Raw genomic sequence first — 14,927 nt, forward strand, 5'->3', positions numbered from 1 at the left:
TCTGCTCTGACTTCTCCTGATCATTCACAGTCTGAACACTCAGACCCATACTGATCAAAACTTCTGACACATCAATTTTTTTTGAAATGACTATGACACTTTAAAGCAATATATTAGCAAAAAAAAAAAAGACGTATCAGTCTCTGGAGTACACCTCCTTCGCGAGCGGGTGTACTTTAAATGGAAGTTTTCATTTTTATCTGCTCGCCTTCTAAAAGCCATTACTACTTTATATTTATACATACAGAGCCACATAAGGGCTTGTTTTATGTGGCAATAATGGTCCCTACTCCTGTACTGAGTGGCAGTACTGTGTTAGCAAAGCGAATCTATCACCCAGATTTAGTTTTACTTATTAGGGCTATGTTCACACTACGTAAAATAATGTCCGTTGTTTTCATCGGCCGGACGTTTGCGACCAAAACTACGGCTGTAGAATTACAATCGTAGGGGCTAGTCGTGAAAGTACGATCGTTGTTTAATTTTGATTCCTAGCATGTTTATAAATGGCATAAAACAGGTCATTTACTTTAAATACTGCGCCCAGCCCGAGAAACCACTCAAAATTTTTTTTACATCAAAATCAAGTTTAATTCGGCAGATATAAGTTTTACGTTCGCGGCCGCATTGAAATTCACGGCCGTTGTTGCAGTATTACCAGCCGGAAATAATTGACATGTATAAACATGTATAAACAACGGCCGTTATCTGATACGTAGTGTGAATTCAATGGCCGTAGTTACATTGCATTGCAGTCATTATAGGGAACCTCACCATAAAACGGACGTAGTTTTGCGGCGTGGACAACGGCCGTTATTTTACGTAGTGTGAACATAGCCTAGATGCAGATACTTAATGACATTTGTTAAAATTCTCTGTAACCTCTGTGACCTGAGCAAAGGTCATTCTACGGGGAGGGAAAGGATGAGCTGTGAGCTTCAGCTATTGTGTTTTCTATCTACTGGTGTCACCTGGTGTAATCCTGTACATGTCACTTCCCAGCCGCCCTCTACTTATTGTCACAGACAGAACAGGAAGTCTCCGCTTAATTTTAAGCCTAGTGGCCAGAATGAAACATGCAACGTTTCAAGATTATTTTATAAGAGATAGTACAATGGAAAATAATAAAAACATAACCAAAAATTCTTTAAAAACATGTATAAAGTGTCACTGTCTTTTTTTAAAAAAACTTTTGACATGTCAGAGAGATGCTTCCCTCCCCCTGGACAGAGACAGCGCCTCAGCGTGTGTGCAGCAGCCGCTCACATGACTCACTCAGGAGCTCACTCAGAGACAGAAGCAGCTGGACAACCCCATTCCCCTTGGACAGAGACAAGAGCAGCTCCACAGCCCCAGGAGACAGCTCAGTAACAGCACCCCTGTCACAATCCCCCGATTGCCCACCCAGGGCAGAGACAGGAGCTGTTCAACAGCCCCCTTCCCATGACAGAGACAGCAGGAGAAGCTCAACAGTCCCCCCTCCCAACCCTCCCCCGACAAAGAGAGGAGCAGCTCCACAGCTTACACCCCCCCCCCAGAGGCAGGAGCAGCTCCACAGCCTACTCCCATTATTGAACGGAGATTGAAGCTGTGCAGTGGACTGGCAGCTCTCCCAGCGTCATGTATCAATATGATGCCAGGTGAGCTGAAAGTTAAACTTTCAGCTCTCCAGTCATCATACGTGGGGAGGTGGGCCCTAAGCTGTTTTTTTGCTATGGGGCTGTTCAGGTCAGACAGAAGACACAGAGCAGGGAGAGGAGTGCAAAGAATAGCCATTGTCTCCCTGCTAGTTCTCCGGTTCGATTGCGGGTCTGAACACTTAGGTCCCAACCAATCAAAGCTTTTCACGTCTCTGTCACATGTCAAAAGTTTTTTAAATGATGGGTAGATACGCTTTATGGATATAAATCTGTATAGTCTGTTGGCAATAAGTGAAAGGGTGGAAATGATTGAAAACTTTAAAACGAATGTACCATCAAGTACATTCGCTTTAAGTTTTGCATATCAATAGAATGGAGCCGCATCATAGGGGGCAGGGTTTTCCTCCCACTGGGGGCAGGCCAGCCCACCTCCAGTGCTTCAGCCTGGGTCAGTGCTCGGTAAAAGACTGGCGCCGTGCGTGTGAACAGGGCTGCATTGTTCTATTGATATGCAAAACTTAAAGCGAATGTACTTGATGATACATTAGCTTTAAGTATGTTAAATAAATAATTAAATACAGTCCGCAGGCAAAGTGTTTTTAAAGGGGTTATCCAGCTCTCCAAAACATGGCTACTTGACGTGACAGCTATGGAGAGATGTATCAAACCAGTTGCGAGGCACCATCACTGAGACAGAGTGACGGCTATGGGGAATTGTACAGTTATGCAGTTGCCCAGGCATCCAACCCGGTTTATTTTTAAAGTGACTGTACCACCAGGCCCAGGCTGAAGCACTGAAGGCGGGCCGACCCACCCTTAGTGGGAGGAAACCCTAGCTCCTCTATGATAGCATACCTCCCAACTTTTGCAAAGAGGGACATGTGCGCCGCGGTCCCCATAGCCACGCCCCCATAGTGGCCCTCCATAGCCACACCCCCATAGCAACCCTCCATAGCCACTCCCCAACAGTCACCACATGCTGCTGACTGAATAGTGCCTGATATAGTATCCAATCCCCCCAAAAATTCCCTATATAGTATGCAATCCCCCATTAAAGAGCCCCACATAGTAGCCAATCCCCCCATTAGTGTGGCCCCAGCGAAAAAAACAATAAACCAGTAACTCACCTGTCCACCAGCCCCAGCAGCTCCTCTCCCGGCAGAGCGCGCACTCCCGTCATCCTCCGGGGCGGGCAGCGGGGTATACAGACACTGACTGTGCCGGAAGTGATTCATGATAAAGGCTGCAGGTCACTTCCGGCCCAGTCAGTGTCTCTGTACCGCTGCCCGCCCCGGAGGATGACGGGAGTGCGTGCTCTGCCGGGAGAGGAGCTGCCGGGGCCGGCGGACAGGTGAGTTACTGGTTTATTGTTTTTTTCGCTGTGACCACATTTAATGCGGGACACTAGGGGCCGTACCGGGACCGCGGGACAGTCCTGTTTCCGGGACGGTTGGGAGGTATGTGATAGGGTTCCATTGATTCTAATGGAGTCACGTCATGGAGGGGCTGGGGTTTCTTCCCACTAAGGGTGGGTCAGCCGCCTCCAGTGCTTCAGCCTGGGCCTGGTGGTACAGTCACTTTAAATAGGCCTCGGAAAAATGAAAGAAGCAATCTGATTGGCTATTATGGGAAGCTTCACTGTGGTTTCATTGCACAAGGTTGGGTAAATCTCCCCTATTACTTCAGCAGCATGATGGGAGGGGGATCACTACCCACATATATGATACATGTATCTGATGTGTGGGGGAGAACCCCTCTGGCACCAGGCCTGGCTACATTATGGGAATCCCCGCCCCCCTGCTACATAATATAACATGAGGAATACATTACGTTTATTGAAATTACAATGGATTAAAGGGCTGTTCTTTTATTTACTGCTTCATTTTAGTCATGGTGGTTGTGCATGGGGCCAGGAGAGCAGCTCCACTCCACTCTGACCATATACTGTAACCAGCCTTATCCATTCCCCGATGTGGGGAGAGAACCGACGGACCGCCGACCCCAGACTACACCTGCATGCACATCTCACCAGCTTATAGATAGTGGCGGTGTACTCCCCATCCTTGATCTGCACGGCGGCCATTCCCGATAGGCGGTCACTGTCCCGGAATATCCCGTACACGGATTCAGCAGTCTGTCAGCCCAGATCACGGTTACCAAGGCCGCTCCTCCAGCTCCTTAGCAACCAACAGGAAGTCATCCCTCCTTTCCACGCCTTGTCAGTGAACGTAACGCCGTATCGCAGGTCTGGCGCCTGTGGGGTTTTTTTTAACGCAAAAAACTTTATTGCTATGGACAAAATGATTGCCTGCTGGTACTGTTGATAGGAGTCAATATTCTCCGTGGCAACCAAACAGTAAGTTGTTATTGTCATTGTTTCCCTCGCGCACAACATTGCCTAGTATGACTAACCTCAGTGGTGGACGGGGAACAGGGTGGAGACAGGTGCTCGGTTCTCCATCAGTTCTAGAACTACTCATCCTCTCTCTCACTAGTGTTCCCTAGCTTGTTACTCTCCATCCCTTCTAGAACTACAACCCCCATCATGTCTGAGGCCGGCACTGCATGATGGAGGTTGTGGTTTTGGAGAGCCACAGGGTCCCCTCAGTAACAGCAGTGTGCTCTTTCTGTCCATGTAAAAGGTAGGTAGCTGTGCAGATACCTAGCTGCTAAATACCTTCCACTTCCTTCATCTATGTGCACACTCCATACTGTGCCAGTCACCATTAGAAACAGACAGCAAGTTAGTGTGATCTGACAACAACTGAATGGCTGGGACTAGAGATGAGTGAACCTCGAGCATGCTTGAGTCCATCCGAACCCGAACTTTCGGCATTTAATTAGCGGTGGCTGCTGAAGTTGGATAAAGCCCTAAGGCTATGTGGAAATCATGGATATAGTCATCGGCTGTATCCATGTTTTCCAGACAACCTTAGAGCTTTATCCAACTTCAGCAGCTACCGCTAATCAAATACTGACTCGAACCCGAACTTGGTTCGCTCATCTCTAGCTGGGACCATTGACATAGAGAGATTGTGCTGGCAGAGATCTCCTGCATTGCTGATCTCCCAGGAGAAAGGATCAGATATAGAGATGAGCGAACCGGGTTCAGGTTCGAGTCCAGGTTCGAGTCCATCCGAACCCGATCGTTCGGCATTTGATTAGCGGGGGCTGCTGAACTTGGATAAAGCTCTAAGGTTGTCTGGAAAACATGGATACAGCCAATAACTATATCCATGTTTTCCACATAACCTTAGGGCTTTATCCAACTTCAGCAGCCACCGCTAATCAAATGCAGAACGATCGGGTTCGGATCGACTCGAGCATGCTCCAGGTTCGCTCATCTCTAATCAGATACATAGAGGTGCAGAGGTTGGAGGACATGATGCCCCCATGCATGTTACCCAGCAGATAGCAGGGAGATTGGAAATTGGTTGATAGCTGGCTGTACAGGATGGCTGTAGAGAAGGTTTTTTTTCCAGTAATGGGAGTGATGACTGAGTGTTTGAAAGTTGAGGGAAAGATCCCAGAAGAAATGGAGAGGTGGAAAATTTCAGTCACTGGTTCAACGGCTGAGAGTCAATAGGATCAATACTACTCCCAATAGTGCCTGGAATATTTAAGGTGTTACTCTTGTTATATAACTTTCAAAATCTAAATCCGAAGTAGATGTGAGGTCCAGTCTCCTGAGGGCAGATATTTAGTCTTGTGTTTTTGCTATTTGTTCACTTTAGGGTACAAACACACACGGCATATACGCTGCGTATTTACTGCTGCGATACGCAGCAGATACGCAGCAGATGAGATCTAAATAACTGAACACAGTATCAAATCTGCTGCGTATCTGCTGCGTATCTGCTGCTTATCTGCTGTGTGTGTTTGGTACAAACCCACTTGACGTATTTTCTGCGTGAATCAGTCTTAGGGTACAAACCCACTTGACGTATTTGCTGCGTGAATCAGTCTTAAAAATAAGCAGGCAAAACGCAGGTTGGCTTTATACGATTGTTCTGCGTTAAAATACGCAATTGCGTATTTTTGAAGCGTGAAGCTTGTTGTTAGCAAAGCATCAGTTGTTAACAACCTGTGCGAAAAACGCATGTAGCTTCACGCTTCAAAAATACGCAATTGCGTATTTTAACAACTGATGCTTTGCTAACAACAAGCTTCACGCTTCAAAAATACGCAATTGCGTATTTTAATGCAGAACAATCGTATGAAGCCAACCTGCGTTTTGCCTGCTTATTTTTAAGACTGATTCACGCAGCAAATACGTCAAGTGGGTTTGTACCCTTAGGGTACAAACCCACACACCGTATACACAGCAGATACGCAACAAATACGCAGCAAATACGCAGCAGATTTGTTGGTACAGATTTGATGCTGTGTTCAGTTATTTAGATATAATCTGCTGCGTTTTTGCTGCGTATTTGCTGCGTGTTTGCTGCGTATTTGCTGCGTATCGCAGCAGTAAATACGCTGCTTATACGGTGTGTGGGTTTATACCCTTAATCAAAATGTAAATTAGGCTTGCTGGACTGGGTGGGTAGGGCTTCCACCCTCAAAGGTCTGATTAGGTTAGGTGAGTTTAGAGTTATTTCTTATTTTACCGCCCTGGTAGGTTGCAGTATCATTTTTAAACACAGCGGTACTCTTTATTAAAGAGTGCTAAAAACCAGCATAGAACAAAGTCCAGGATGCCATTATTGTAAAACAGGTTTAACACACCCTTATATTAAGTATGTTGTTTTTTTGTTTACAGACATTGTATAGCATCCTACAATAATAATATATATGGCTTGATTTTTGGTCATTTATGAATTGTTCTTATATGGTTCTTCAGAATTCTCTGAGATGGTGAGTTAGCAGAAACACTCGGAGGTCCAGCCTTACCACAATGGGAACAGCTTCTTCCCTGGTGAGCCCTGGAGAGGTGATTGAAGATACTTATGGCGGTGGAGGGGGAGAAGCTTGTGAGATTCCTGTAGAAGTGAAGCCCAAGGCACGTCTTCTCCGCAGTTCTTTTAGACGTGGTCCAAGAGTTATTGGAGCCAGCTTTAAATCCACTGCATCAGTGGACCTGGAATATGCTGCTGAATATGAACGTCTGAAGAAGGAGTATGAGATATTTCGGGTTAGCAAGAATAATGAGATTGCCTCCATGCAGAAGAAAGAAGTGAAGCTGGATGAGGAGAATAAACGGCTGAGAGCAGAGTTACAGGTGTGTACAGCACGCACTTTCTGTGCATAAGATGGAGCTGGAATCTCCTCTGCTGATGCTGCTTCATGTCAGATGTTGTCAAGTAAAATGTGACGTAAAGAAACCGCCATTCATATGCACTAGTTGTGAGTAATATCTTTGATGTCACCAGGTTACTGGTGCTCTTCACTTGTTCCTGCTTCTAATGACATGCTAACCGTTCAGGGACACAGTGGTGATCAGCCTGAGTCAGTGAATGGCTTAGGGAGTATTTTCTGCATGGTCAGCACATCATTGAAAATTGGAAGAAATGGTGAATGGGCAACCAAAGGCATTAAAAAAAAATCTGTGTCCCTGGAAAACCACTTTGGTTGTCAGGCAGGGGGCAAACATAAAAAAGTCATACTTACCTTTCATCATCCCCTACAATCGCCACTGCTAAATCTGCCCCAATATCTCTTTTTTGAAATCACAGGCAGTATTACATTGAAGGGTGCCACCTAGGGCTGGATGATATGGTCAAAAACTAAAATCTTGATATTTTTTTTTTTTTTTTTTTGCTAAATAGCAAATAAGCATTTTTCTCCTTGCAGACAGCCTCTGATAATATTTTAATGGTGTTTGAAGTAGCAACTGCAATGCTTCACACCAAAACAGGGCCCTCAGTGCCTCATATAAGCAGTTATGACCAATATGTGCTTCCAAATAGTGTTCAGGCCCCTCTGTGCCCCCACATAGTAGTTAGGCCACTGCATCCATGTAGGTAACTCTGCACCCCCATTGTTAGCTTTCCTAGTTAGTAGAATCCCCTATTTACCTATCCTCTACATAGGTAGTCCCCTCAGTAGTTAGCCCCCCTAGTAAATTGTGTTCCCCCCATTGGTAATGCTTCCTCAGTAGTAAACAACCTCACTTGTAGATAATTTCCCCACTGTAGACAGCCCCCACCTGTAGGAAACCCCCACCTTCAATTAGACATTACCCACTTTAAAAAAAAAAAATAACAAACACCTGACTTTTTTTTCTTTAGTAACATCAACTTAGCTCACATTGAGATTTTTTACTGAACTAGGATATGGCCGCCTCCATGGATGTGCGCATGTGTGGAGAAGTAACCTGGACGCTGCTCTGCCGGGCGGACGTAGGTGACGCTTCCATGTTGGCAGCCATTTTGGTTGTGGGCATTGGAGTGTGACTGGACGCCTAGGGAGGAGCGGTGTGATTTCCGGGAGCTATTCACGCATGCGCCGTTTAATCCGGAAGTAGCTATGACATCATCAGATCAGGACATAAAAGAGAGCCCACATGACTGAATAGGCAACGCCCCCTGAGGAAGCAAAAAGGTCGCTTTACGATCGCGAAACGTGCGTTGGGGAACTGACCAGACCGGTGACTTTATGGGTAAGATGCAATGATCATTTATATGGCTTGTGCAATATGTGTGTTTATATTCACATTTGAGCATAGTGCGGACCTTTATGCACTAAGAAGCTCATAGATAGTGCTGTTTAGAGATGGTATTGATGGGACGCAGTTGACTGAACACTATGTGGGTGTAGAGCAAGACATGCTTTAGTATACTGTGGTCCGTTACATATACAGCTATAATAGCAATCAGTTTGCACTATTTGCACTTTTTTCTCTGAATATTGTTTACAGCACATAGCCTCACTTTATAAGTAAAAACATTCTTGTTTCCCTAATCACTTGGTCTGGAACTCTTTTCATGTTTGGAATTGCCTCTTGGTTATTTTATTGTATGTTTATTGTCTAAAATAAAGAAGTTTTGATTTTTATACGGGTGTTGATCCAATTTCTGTAGATATATTTTTTTAAACCCTGCAAGCAGGGAGCTGGGGGAGACAACGGCCTCTTGTGGCCAGAGGCAGTATGAAGCTACCCCAAGTGTGGCTGGCTGGGCAGGGGAGGGCAATGGCTCCTTGCTTTGTGAGTGCATTGTGTTTAACCACACAGACTTATTAGGAGCCCTCATGGTTAAATACATAGGCGCAGCACATAGCAGCTAAGTGATCCAGAGGGGAAGGGGGTGGTACTTGTCCACCCCTAGTAATGTCCTGCTGCTTAACCATTCTTTTCCTGCAACATGTAAAAGAAACAAAGTACACATCTCACTTACGGTGCAACACACAAAGGCTTAAAGCAAACCAATCACACCAATTATCAGTGTAATGGTAGAAGCAGCGGCTATATGTTCCGTGGCTTCTGTAGTGACTGCCGCTGCTGAAACAAAGCTTTTTACTCTAATGCAGAAGACGAGCAGAAAGCCGGGAACTAGTCATCTTGGCCATGAATAGTCACGGCCCTCTGCCTGTCAGTACGCTCTGCAGGATGGTTTTAGTCCGTAAAATAAGAGTGATTCATACCCGTTCATACAGAAGCCAGTGACCTATGAGCTGTTTTCTTCCCTAAATTCTAATTAAAGTGTTTTGTCTCATATCATTCCAATGCACTGATTTTATTGGAGCGCAAAGTGACCTGGCATCTAATCACATTTACTTCCTGTATCAGGCACTTCAGAAGACATACCAGAAGATCCTAAGAGAGAAGGAGAGTGCAGTTGAAGCCAAGTATCAGGCTATGGAGAGAGCAGCTACTTTTGAACATGACAGAGATAAGGTGAAAAGACAGTTTAAGGTGAGCAGTAGTCTGCTACAAAGGAATATTCAGTCTCATAAAACAGAAAACAACCATGGCAAATATAACACTATGTGGGACATGTATAACACTGAACTTGCTATTACTACTGTTTTGCCTTAAATAGATTTAACAATAGTTGTACAACTTTGTAATGTGTGTTATTTTGTGAAAAATTGTTTAGCGCCGCACTACCCCTTTAAAGGGGTTGCCAATGAAAATTTCATACTTGCCTGTCCCACTTCTCTGCAGCTATCACTTTCTGGGCCACCCACTCTGCACCACTCTCAGTGTTTTCATAACACTCAATGGCATCCTGTTCCCATAGGAAATGGCCCTTCAGCATTTGTGCTATGCTGAGTGCCCATTTCCGGTGGGAGTGGTGCAAGGCGGGTGGTCCGAGAAGTGGCAGCTGATGGGAACCTGAACAGGTAAGTATACATTACTGATGTCTCCCCCACAGCTCTGGCAGCATGGCTAAGTATGACTTTTTCCTGAACAACCCCTTTAATAGTTGTCTTAGCCTATTTGAAGGTAAGCCCTTTTTTCAAATTATTGACAGATCAGCGATCAGCTGATTAACATAGGCCCAGTTTCAGAACCCCGCAGGTGACATGGGCATTGTTTTTATTAGATAACAACTTTAAATATTGTTATAAAAAAAAACTGAGTTTCAATGGGTTGAAAAAAGGAAAAAGTGGAAAAAAGCAGCAAATCGGCCAAAAATTGTGGAAGGTGTATAACAGCCTTTATACAATCCAAAATATCTTGCATATTAAGTTATATATTATATAGAATGTTATGAATAGATATTATCATCACTTAATTTATAGATGATTGTAACGTGTCTTGCCAGATCTTTAGAGAAACGAAAGAAAAAGAAATCCAAGATTTACTAAGAGCAAAAAGAGACCTTGAGACCAAATTTCAAAGATTACAAGCCCAGGGGATACAAGTATTTGACCCTGGTGAATCGGATTCTGAAGACAATGACACAGAAGTGACAGGTAATTATCCTTGTGAAGTGACACTGCAATAACACTAGTTCTGTGTGTAGTAGTGTAACACTAGACATCATTGCACTGTACACAGAATGTAGCCCAGAAAACCCAGCAGCTACTATGCTTAGTCCTGGGTTTAATTGGCCAAATAAAGGTTGCCGTCAGGATGGTTTCAGATATCCACAATGTGACCACTTCTTGGAATCCTCATTGTAGCCGCATAATCCAGAACCTTAGGGTTAATTTTAGTTACTTTAAATTCAGGAAGTAAAATAAGATTTATTACAGCCATCTGAAACCAATCCTTTTTACAGTGTTTGATATGTACAGTAGCTGTCTGTATTCTGGCTGTAGTGCTATTTATGGCAGCACATTGCACACAGCATAAATTATGGGTGACTGTCATATTTGACTTAGTAATTTTGTGTTCCTCCATATTGCTTATCTATTTCCTGTTTATACAACTTTTACGGCAAGCAAGCACCTGATGTATTAGACCCTCTCTTAGAATTTCTCATTTATAGGGGAAAAATGGTCAATTGACATTACTACACATTTTCTAAAATAAATATATCTAAAATTTTGTGTATGTATTATATAAAGTGCCAGGAACGCAGTGTGACTACTGGACCGGCGGGGCGCTGGGCAGCGAGCCTTCCATGGGCAGCATGATGCAGCTTCAGCAGTCGTTTCGAGGCCCGGAGTTTGCTCACAGTTCTATTGATGTTGAAGGACCATTTGCGAATGTAAACAGAGGTTAGTAAAATTCACTTAGAATATGTATTACTTTTAAAATCCTATTGATGGTACTAAACACAGAGCAACAGAGACCCATGTAGTGATGGTGAATAGAGCTAGATTGTGTTGCTGTAAGGCATATTTGATGGGAATGTCTGATCTTTTCTATTCTTCCACATGTTCTAGACGATTGGGATGCAGCAGTGGCCAGCTTGCTACAGGTCACAACTCTCTTCTCTCAGTCGTTGTGGAGCAACACTGTGCGTTGTTATCTTATAAACACTAAGGACACTCAGACTGAAGTGGATATTTTCCTGAGGGTGAGAACAGAGATAGCAACTTTAATTAGAAATGTGTTATTGAACCATACTGTTACTGTTGCTTGTATTCTTGCAGGAATACTCGCCAAAGCTTCAGAGGATGTGTGAAGCATTGGGCTACTTTTTTCAAGTGGTATTTTTTCCTGAAGAATGTGAAAATTATTATGCTGCTGTGCGGAAGTGGGAAATTGAGAAAAGTTCCCTAGTGATACTGTTTATGTCTTCCTCCTTCAGTAGGTAAGCTTTACTTAAGAGAAGCAAAATACGACTCACAATGCCCTTCTGCCTGTATTAACCAAAGCTATCGGACAGCTACGGCAGGTCCACAAGTAGTGAAATTGCTGCAGATTACTTCCACTGCAAATTCGGCAGATAATCCATAAAAAAGCTGTAATGAATCTTGTAGATTTAAAGTGTCACTTTCATAATGTAAATCAACAGTAGATGTGATATAAAGCAAGTTTGCCATATACATTCATTATTATTGTTGTTTTTATCATGCTGTAAAACAAAGCTGAACTTACCAGAATTCTAGGTCCAGTCTACTGAAGGCAGATTTTCTGACTTGTGCATCACATCACTGCCTTCTCTCTGTGAGCGCTCAGATGGCCTGGGATACACAGGACTTCCTGTTTCCTGACTTTTTCCTGTTTTTTGAGAAAACAAAGAGTCAGAAAACAGGAAGTGCAGTGTTTTCCATGATAACTTTAAAAAAATAATGAATGTAAATTGCAACCTTTCTTTATATCATATCTAATGTTGATTTAGATTTTGATAGGTATAATGACAGTGACACATTAACTTACACTGAGCAGAGTAGTTGTAATAAGAACTTTTGCCTTCTATACACTGAGCTCCTGTGCAGCCTTCATTAACAAAGTGCAGTGTCCCAAGTGCTAAAATGCTGTGCCTCCAGAGTCTATTGGCTAAGTCAAAGTGGCCCTTACACTCAGCCCATCTACCTCATTGCATGGTGCTGAGATATTAAACTATACTGGGATCATATTAGCAGAAAGAATCTATCATGTGACCTTTTTTACACTTTATTTCTTATTCACTTATGCTAACTGTTATTGGCTTAAGTGCCTTTTACTGATTATTGTGCAAAAAAAAATCGTTAAATTGTTTGAATTTGAGTGATGATCAAATGATGAATGAAAATGTGTTGGTATGTTGTTGATCACATCTTTTGAGCTGACCTCAAAATCATTGTTAATCGTTCTTGAGTCTTTCAGTGTAAACACTCATCGGTCACAGTATATAGATATAAACGATCAATTATGATCATATTTACAGTCGTAATTCCGATCGTTTAAAGAACGGCATCAGGACAGTATCAGTATTGCAGCCCTTTAATACCAATATACACTTATTAACAGTTTCACAAACATAACAAGTGTGGTGCTTGCTGATTGATAAAAACTACACACCTGGAAATCTGCAGCAGAAGAAAGGACTCCAGCACCAAGGAGTGAGCAAAAAATATTCCTTTATTCCTGGACATAAAAACAGCAAGGATACACACGTTTACGCGTTTCAGCATGTTGCCTTGATCACATCGTTTAGTGTAACTACAAAGTCTGCCTTTTATGGAGGAAATTCACATTTAATTATATCACATGATTTTAATCACTTTAACCCCTTAACGACAAAGGGCGTATAGGTACGCCCTATTGCCGGTAAGGGCGTTCAGAGCGGGGCCGCGCGGCGACCCCGCTCTGAACCGCGACGGTCCCGGGTGCCGCGTGTAGCCCGGGACCGTAGGTATTAGCGGGCGCGGTCCGATCGCCCTGCCCACTAATACAGTAATCAGATGCAGCTGTCAAACATGACAGCTGCATCCGATTACCGGATCCAGCATCTCCCTGGTGTCTAGTGGCGGAGATCGCTCCTCCGGGATGTTATCCCGGAGAAGCGATCTCCGTTTCTGAAGCCGGCCGGGGACCGCTCCAAGATGGCGCCGTCCCCGGCTCCGCACTCGTTTGTTTCCGGCTGCAGCAGCCGAAAGCAAACGAGTGCCGATCTCATGGATCTCTGCAGCATATCTATGCTGCAGAGATCTCAATGAGAGATCAAAGTGTATATACTAGAAGTCCCCTAGGGAGGCTTCTAGTATATGTGTAAAAAAAATAAGAAAAGTGTTGTTGTGAATAAAAAGCCCCCTCCCCTAATAAAAGTCTGAATCACCCCCCTTTTCCCAGGTTATAAATAAAAGTAAATAAATAAATAAACAAACATGTTTGCTATCGCCGCGTGCGTAATCGCCCAAACTATTAATTAATCACATTCCTGATCTCGTACGGTAAACGGCGTAAGCGCAAAAAAATCCCAAAGTGCAAAATTGCGCATTTTTGGTCGCATCAAATCCAGAAAAATTGTAATAAAAAGTGATCAAAAAGTCGTATATGCGCAATCAAGGTACCGATAGAAAGAACGCATCATGGCGCAAAAAATGACACCTGACACAGACCTATAGACCAAAGGATAAAAGCGCTATAAGCCTGGGAATGGAGCGGTTTTAAGTGACGTATATTTGTTGACAATGGTTTGAATTTTTTACAGGCCATCCGATACAATATAAGTTATACATGTTACATATCGTTTTAATCGTAACGACTTGAGGAACGTGCATATCAAGTCAGTTTTACCCCAGGGCGAATGGCGTAAAAACACATTTCCCCCAAATAAACAAAATGCGTTTTTTTTTTCAATTTCACCACACTTTGAATTTTTTTCTGGTTTCGCAGTGTACTTTATGCAAAAATTCAGCCTGTCATTGCAAAGTACAATTAGTGACGCAAAAAATAAGGGCTCATGTGGGTTTCTAGGTGGAAAAATGCAACTGCTATGGCCTTTTATGCACAAGGAGGAAAAAACAAAAACGCAAAAATCGAAATTGGCTCTGTCCTTAAGGGGTTAAATACCTTTTAATCACTTAAAACACATGAAAAAACATACAGCTAGAGCCAAAAACCAAGTATATTTGTGAGTTCAGTATGTTAGGATGAAGTCGTGTCCTGGGGGTATCTGATTTTTAACTTGACAATCCAAAAGGATTCTCGATTAGGACAGATTCACATGTACCGGATCCGCAGCGGATTTCACACTGTGAATTTGCAGCAAAATCTGCTGCAGATCACTTGCCTTTTAGTTTCTATGAGAATACATACTTGCAGTGGGATTGACATCCTGCTGCAAGTATGTAAGTGACAGCCCCCTTGACCCCCAGCTGGACGTCCCGCTTAGCTAAGCTTGGCTGAGCGGGTCGTCCAGACGCTGGTAGCCCACGAAGCAAGCCGAAGCGTGGAGCAGGTACAGTATGCCCCGGCCGGCGGGGGGTTAATGGGGCTGTCACATACAGTGGGATGTCAAT

At 43.6% G+C, this 14,927-nt stretch overlaps 2 protein-coding genes across 3 annotated transcripts in view; one reads left to right on the forward strand and one right to left on the reverse strand.

Moving 5' to 3' along the window:
* LOC138783541 (intraflagellar transport protein 70A) overlaps positions 1–3,956 on the reverse strand; it is a 50,169-nt gene extending 46,213 nt beyond the window's left edge. Inside the window, exon 1 of the mRNA XM_069958347.1 lies at positions 3,670–3,956. Within this exon, the coding sequence (XP_069814448.1) occupies positions 3,670–3,723 (54 nt within the window). The 5' untranslated portion in view covers positions 3,724–3,956. The remainder of the gene's footprint in view (positions 1–3,669) is intronic.
* Positions 3,841–14,927, forward strand: part of NPHP3 (nephrocystin 3) — a 52,540-nt gene continuing 41,453 nt past the window's right edge. The window contains exons 1-7 of one of the 2 annotated variants that reach the window (XM_069958345.1): positions 3,841–3,996; positions 6,484–6,861; positions 9,370–9,495; positions 10,352–10,502; positions 11,100–11,252; positions 11,421–11,554; positions 11,631–11,791. In XM_069958345.1, the coding sequence (XP_069814446.1) occupies positions 6,538–6,861; positions 9,370–9,495; positions 10,352–10,502; positions 11,100–11,252; positions 11,421–11,554; positions 11,631–11,791 (1,049 nt within the window). In that variant the 5' untranslated portion in view covers positions 3,841–3,996; positions 6,484–6,537. Of the gene's footprint in view, positions 3,997–4,068; positions 4,283–6,483; positions 6,862–9,369; positions 9,496–10,351; positions 10,503–11,099; positions 11,253–11,420; positions 11,555–11,630; positions 11,792–14,927 lie in introns of those variants that run through there. The other variant, XM_069958346.1, reaches the window with a different exon arrangement.

This window comes from Dendropsophus ebraccatus, chromosome 2 (genome assembly GCF_027789765.1).
Source record: "Dendropsophus ebraccatus isolate aDenEbr1 chromosome 2, aDenEbr1.pat, whole genome shotgun sequence".
Lineage (NCBI taxonomy): Eukaryota > Metazoa > Chordata > Amphibia > Anura > Hylidae > Dendropsophus > Dendropsophus ebraccatus.